The 7,193-nt window shown below is 41.1% G+C and overlaps 1 protein-coding gene across 1 annotated transcript in view; it reads left to right on the top strand.

Moving 5' to 3' along the window:
* TBXAS1 (thromboxane A synthase 1) overlaps positions 1 to 7,193 on the top strand; it is a 554,439-nt gene that overhangs the window by 206,709 nt on the left and 340,537 nt on the right. The window contains exon 5 of the mRNA XM_019515381.1: positions 1,796 to 1,892. Within this exon, the coding sequence (XP_019370926.1) occupies positions 1,796 to 1,892 (97 nt within the window). The remainder of the gene's footprint in view (positions 1 to 1,795; positions 1,893 to 7,193) is intronic.

The raw sequence follows: 7,193 nt of genomic DNA, 5'->3' as shown, positions 1-7,193 counted from the left end.
GGGGAAGTCTGTGTATTTTATTTAAGAAGATTATTGTTTCAGAGTTTTTATCCTATTAGACAGCTAGAAAACAAACAAATACTGGTAGGGAAACATCCTCTTGGTTTTGAGAACAAGGCTCTGATCTTGTAAAGACTTTGGGCATATGGTGACTCATGTACTTAAAGTTCAGTATATGCTGATGTTTCTGAAGGATCAGGACTCGTGTTGACCAAACAGAGTAGTTCATACATTGTTTTGTACTCAGCTCCCCTCATCCCTCCTGCTTTGCTTTTTTTTCTTTTTTAAGATGGAAGAAGAGAATGAGGAGTTCATTACTGTAATGTGTGGAATTGAGTTTTCCAGAGTGCTTTCCAACTTCTTTCCTAACAGAAAGAAGCAAAGATTAGGAAGAATGTTGCAGTAAACATGGGGTTTGTGAAAGCAGGAAGGAGCCTTGAGGGGAACACTTAATATATTATGGCTTTTCCTTCACCCTTAAATATAATCTACTGTTAAACATGTTTGTCTCACAGGCAGATTAACAGCACAGAACCTTGCATAAAAGCAATTTTAGACACTTTGGAGTGTTTTGGATACATTACTGGATTTACTGCTTATACTCTGTCCCATTCTTTTTTCCTCCTGGCCCCATCTACCCCCCTGCCACACACACACACACACACACACACATAGACACTCACACTTTTAATGGGATTAATTATTTTATATGATACAAGAGAGAGAATGGCTGGAAACTTTATTGCCAGCTGTTAATGCCAGCTGCGATTCAATTAATGAATCATTTGAAGGACGAAGTCCCAGAAACAGTGAAGTGGGTCTGATATCATAAGGATTGATATTTAGTGTACATACATTTGAAATTAAATATATTATGATTCCGGTTTGCTTTGTGTCAAAGTGAATTTGGTCCCTCTGAAAATGCTTGAATCATATATTTGGGGGTCCAAACCCCTCTTGCCACCAAAGACAACACACGACAGAATTGCAAGGTGTGCTTTTGCTTCTGTGCCAGGATGCTCTATATTTCACCTGGACAGACCCATGTTTGGGAAGGAATGTAAAGAAAGGTTAGTGTTCAGGGCCATTTGTTCTTTAGTCTTTCTGCAACAATTGCAAACTAGTGATGCACAGGTTTGGAGATGTTTAGGTGTTTCACTGTGGAGAGGAATTCACACATTTATACCACCCATGGGTGCCTGTAGATGTGCTAGGAGGCTGCTCTGATGTGCTGTAATTACAGTGTGTCAGAGCAGACTCGATTAATCAAGTCTGCTGGAGCATGCTAATTAGTGTGCTCCAGCCAGCCTCTGTCTCTCATGTATCAGCATCCCTATGCTTTAAAATGGCAGCGGGAGTTCTTTAACTAAATGTATGAGCTTTAGTTCAAGCACTTCTGCCACCATTTTGAAGTGCAGGGACACTGATACAGGAGACACTGAGGGTGCTTTAATTAAATCCCACCCCCGGCGCACATGTAAAAACCCCAGGATTTTAACCTCCTCTAATCAGGTTTTTACAAAATTACAGGATTGGATTTTAGTGAGTAATGAAAATAATTAGGGAAAAAACTACTCAAACATATACATTGGTTATATAAAACACCAGTGACTTGACAGCTTTTTCTTTTTTAGGGAGAGAGAGTTGCAGGAGATACTAAGCTATCAAAGGGAATGGAAAACTATTTTGATTTATTTATAGGAACATATTTGAGCTACTATAGCATCTTGGGGAAGGTGGCTATTCATCATCTGTTGGCTATAACTATTGATACAATTCTCTACCTTATTTGTAGGTACTACATTGGCCGTCGTACATACATGGTGGTGTCTGAGCCAGAGATGATCAAACATATCTTAGTGAAGGACTTCAGTAACTTCACCAACAGAATTGTAAGTTGGTGGAAAGACTCGTTTGTATACTGTCATTTCAGCACCCAAGAGGCCTCATCCTGCAGGTCCAAAACAGGCCAAATCTTATGCTGATTTTAGAGTCTGAATTTTTTTCAAATCGGGCTGAAGGAAATAGAGGAAGGATAGACTTAAAAGGAAGGGTGCATGAACTTCTGAGTAAAACTGAAGGAACATAAACTGACAATATGCTCTTCATCTAGCCCTTAGGATTTCAAAGGCAAAGAGGAAGTATTAAAAATTGAAATGGTAATCTTGAGGCTAAGGCACTGGACTGACTCTCAGAAGAGCTGGGTTTAGTGTCCAGCTCTGCCAATGTGATGATGAGCGGGTCACTTAATCCCTCTGTACCTTAGTTCCCTTTCCTCTGGCCCTTTGTCTGTCTTTGTCCATTCAGATTTTAAGTTCCTTGGGACACAGGTAGTAGTCCCTTACTAAGCGTATGTATTATGTGTAGCACAGTGGTGCCTTACTCATAGTTGAGCATTATTGTACAATAAAATAAAAATAATTGATATTTGTGTTAAGAAATGCAAATGATTTGTATACAACTTAGTGCTCTAGACCTTTAAAAATATTAAAAATGCTCTTTTTGAAGGATTGTTTTGAACAAATAAAAAGAAGGAAGCCACAAAGGCACGGTAGGGCTTTCCCATATTCATTTAACATTTTACAAGAAAATGTCTGTGTTCATTTTTTGGCTTAAGTTACTCTTTTCTTTTTCCTTTCCAGTTTGCATGTTCTTCTTTCTTTAGAAGTCTTTGTAAATATCTGCAATACCCTCTTAAAGTTTAGGGGGTTCAGAATTCTTTAGCCAGTGTACCATTTTTACTGTAAGATGTTGGATCTTGCTATTGACTTTCTGTTTAATATGCATATTGTTCTTATCACCACAGTGCTTGAGCATTTCCTGAGTATTTATGGGTTTATTCCCACAGTAGCTCTGTGAGATAAAGATGTACTATTAATCAGGTACAGATCAAGTGGTTTGCTCAAAATCACCCAGGAAACCTGTGGCAGAGGACAGAATTGAATGCAAATCTTCTAGGACCTTTGCACATGCCACATTTTTTGCCCTTTCTTGAGCAGGTTTTCGGGATGCTTTAAAAATCTTTCTGGCATTAAAGTAAAACTCCTTGGAAGTAGTTTTCTTTGGCTCACCACGAATTAAAGGTTCGCGCCCATGGATTTTTTGCTTGCAAATACAAAGGCACTCAAAGATGTGTAAAGAACCTCTTTGTCTATCAGATGACGCTGCAACTTTTTGTAGTTCACCCCTTTGTATTGTTTCTGCTTTCAAATTGCTTCCTCTTTTTTTTTCTTGTGGCGTGTGCCAGCTCTATGCTTCCACAGCTGCATAGTACAGCATGGACTGGGGGGCTCTGGGTTGGGGTGGGGCAGATCCGGACCATCCTGCTGTCCTGCAGCACCAGTCAGGGGCTGGACTTAATTCGTTCAAAAACCAAGCGTGTGCAAACACTGTTGTGACGCTCCAAAGCTTAATTAGTTTGAAAATGTAGTGTGTGCAAACAGTGATGCAACACTCCAAAATAAACTAGTTTAAATGTTATAAACCTATTTAATTTAATGAGGATTAAACGCCATGGTGTGTACAGGTGCCCCTAATTTCCAGCTCTGTTCCTTAATGACAAGCCATCTTCCATCTGTCTTTTCTCACTATCACTGGCTTGAGAGATGCCCATAAATCACATTCAAAATAATTAACATGAACATGCTCTGTTTTACTTCAGCTTTTATCCACCTGTTCTCTTGCTTTCTCATTTACCTCTAGTCTTCAAAGATTTTATTTCCCACCTTTTACTTTGTTTGCTTTCCACAGTTGGGGATGCTCAGCCTTCTATTTCACATATATCCACATCTGTCTGGAATCTATACTGTTTTCCTGTCAGTCATTTATTTTCCCATAAGTTCACCTTGGAAGCTGCTTTCTCTTGTTAGCTGGCAATTGATACTCCTAATTTTAAGTGTTTGTTGATGTGTGGTATAAAGGATTTTATAAATATATATATATATATATATATAGGATTGTATGTAAGAGAAGCCATTTGAGTTTACTCCAATACAATTTTGTGTATGTGAATAATGGTTGCAAGGTGAGGGTGAGAAAAGCACATTCTAGGTAACAGAAGCCTTCCTTATATTGATGTAAATGTTATAAAGCTTTTAGGAGAGAGTGCTTCTGTTTGTTTATATATTTTTAAAATTACTCCAAGCGAGTCTCTTCTCTACTTTCATTAAGAGTTTATTTGCTAATGGAGAATTTCAAATACAAAAAAAAAAGTTTTCTCTCCCCCTTCCTTCCCCCCCATGTTATGTTGAGAGATTAGAGCCCTGTTTTTGCATAAGTGGATACAAAGCTCTGTTAATGTAGTAAAATTCTCATTTGAAACGCCCCTACTCTTCTCTGAGTTGACTGTCAGTTTTGCAGATGATTTTTCTGATGCACTTGAACAGGGACAAAACCATAATGCTTGCTTGCTTATTTTTTAAGACAAAACTAGGATTTCAACCTAGTCTACCAGGGGCAAAATGTCAGTACATTAACCCTACATGCCACAACAGTACATTATTCATCACATGTTCCGGCACTAGTAGTAATGATATGTTAAAAAAAAAAATGTCTGTAAGCTGCATGATGTATGGCACTAATTCCAAAGGCAAAGTGCATTAGGCGAGGAAAAAAGTTTACATTCCATATGTGCCTTGGTGCCTTTATGATTAATAATAAAAATATATATTTCTGAGAGGTAGTGGGAAATTGTATTTTCAAAGGGCTGCACCAGTAAACACAGCTGATAGACAAGGAGTGATAAGATGATAATTCAGTGGACTCAGAACTTTTATTAAAGCTGTCTATAGTGTGGTGTCATGTTGTTGAGTGTTCCTAAAAAGAATTACCTTAATTTGTAAATGCACACTGGCTAGTTACTTCTTGGAAGGTATTCAGAAGGTCTTTGTAGAATCAGTCCAGTTTTAATTAGATGAGAGGACTCTCAGAATTGCCCTGATTACTACCTAGACAAGCAATTCAATGGAGAGGTAAGGGAGTCATCAAGATATTACGTGAAATTGTACACATGAACTTGGTATTTACTGAGCTGTATTTTTTTGTTGATACAATATGAAACATCCTTTTCTTTGCTGTTTATGGGGTTCCTTTCAGTGTGAGAGGATTGTTTTGGAGGCAGACCTGATTAAGATTGTACAGACACTGATACTTACTATAAGCAGCTGAATGCCATTTTGAATACACAGTAGTGAATGTTTCAGTTTTACAAGTGTCCACAGTTTGTGGAAGGTGCTTCTAGTAGGAGTTTGGGCAAAGGCTTGATGAACCAAGGAAAGGGAAGAGCTACTGAAACTTGTGCTTCCAATAAACAGGAGGAACTGGTCCTCCTGCTAAACAAGAATGACTCTGATCTCATAGGTATAACGGGAACCTGGTGGGATTCCACCTATGACTGGGCCACAGGTACAGACGACTGTACCTTGTACAGGAGAGATCGTGTGGACAAAAGGGGTGGGGGTGTAGTTTTCTCTGTCCTGGAAAGCTACACGTCCCTGCAAGCCGACATTGACACCCAGGGTGGACGACTGGAGACTCTCTGCGTTAAAATCTATGGTGAACATGGCACAGGGGAGACAATGGTGGGAGTCTACTACAGACCTTCTAGCCAGAATCAAGAGATTGATCAGGAATTCACCAGGGAACTGGCTGAGGCTGCATGCTCCTGGTGCATGGTTGTTATGGGAGACTTCAACTACCCAGACTTCTTGTGGGAAGAGCACTCGGCCAAATCCGAATGGTTGCAAAGCTTCCTAGTGTGTAGATGAGCTCTATCTGACTCAAGAACTTTATGGACCGATGAGAGGCAAAGCGCTGCTTGACCTGGTACTGGCAACAGGGGATGACTTAATAATCAAAGGGAAGCTGGGAGACAGTGACTATGAGCTGATTACCTTCAGTATCTGCTGTAAAGCTGGCAAGTCAGTCAGCAATGCAGAAGTCCTCAACTTCAGGAAAGCTGACTTTGACAAGGTCAGGAGACTTGTTGGCAAGGCCCTAAGGGACCATGACCTGAAGGGCAGGGGAGTTCAGGATGAGTGGTTGCTCCTCAAGGAAGCAATCCTGGAAGCACAGGCAATTTCTATCCTGTCTCGGAGGAAAGGCAGCCAAAGGGCACAGCAGCCCTCTTGGCTCTGCAGGGAACTAGTGGACCTCATGCATCTAAAAAGAAAGACCTACAAAGGATGGAAGGCTGGATCCACCCCAAAGGAGGGCTATTCTGCACTGGTCCGGACCTGTAGGGAGTGAAGCAGGAAAGCCAAGACTGCAGCTGAACTCCAACTGGCTACATGTATCAAGGACAATAAAAAGTCCTTTTTTAGATATGTGGGGAGCTGGAGGAAAAGCAAGGGTAACATTGGACCCCTGCTAAACCATATGGGACAACTGACACCCAGGGAAAAGCCAACCTGCTTAATGGGTATTTTGTGTCGGTTTTTCACCAGCCCCAAGGGATGGCCCTGCTCAATATGGTACGGGACAGACAGCATGAGGGAGAACTGTTACCCTTCATCAATGTAGACCATGTGAAGGAACACTTTGAGAGGCTGGACACCTTCAAGTCAGCTGGCCTAGACAGTTAAGGAGCTGGCAAGCATCATAGCTCATCCACTAGGACAGCCACTTCGAGAACTCATGGTGCTCAGGTGAAGGGCCCAAAGATTGGAAGAAGGCCAATGTGGTGCCTGTCTTCAAGAAAGAGAGAAAAGATCTGGGGAACTACAGGCCCATCAGCCTGACCTCTGTCCCGGGGAAGAACTTGGAAAAAATGATCAAACAGACTATTTTTGACAAACTGACTGATGGCAACATCTTGAGGGATAGCCAACATGGGTTTCTTGCGGGTAGGTCTTGCCTGACCAATCTCATCTCCTTCTACAACCAGGTGACATACCACTGGGACAAGGAAGAAGAGACAGATGTCATATATCTTCGATTTGGTATCCCATAATCATCTCATAGAAAAACTGGCCGACTGTAGCCTTGGAATTGGCTCTGAGGTCAGACCCAGAGAGTGATAGTTGATGGAAGTCAATCATTGTGGTGCGCTGTGACCACTGGGGTCCCCCAAGGTTCCGTCCTTGGGCCTTTTCTTTTCAACATCTTCATTTAATGATGTGGACATTGGTATCAAAAGCAGACTGGCCAAATTTGCTGATGACACCAAACTTTGGGGTAAAGCGTTCACACCTGAG

This window comes from Gavialis gangeticus, unplaced genomic scaffold (assembly GCF_001723915.1).
Source record: "Gavialis gangeticus isolate Ggan-Ray unplaced genomic scaffold, GavGan_comp1, whole genome shotgun sequence".
NCBI classification, from domain to species: Eukaryota; Metazoa; Chordata; order Crocodylia; family Gavialidae; genus Gavialis; species Gavialis gangeticus.
The sequence above is the reverse complement of the archived record's forward strand: the minus strand, read 5'-3'. Positions and strand labels throughout refer to the sequence as shown.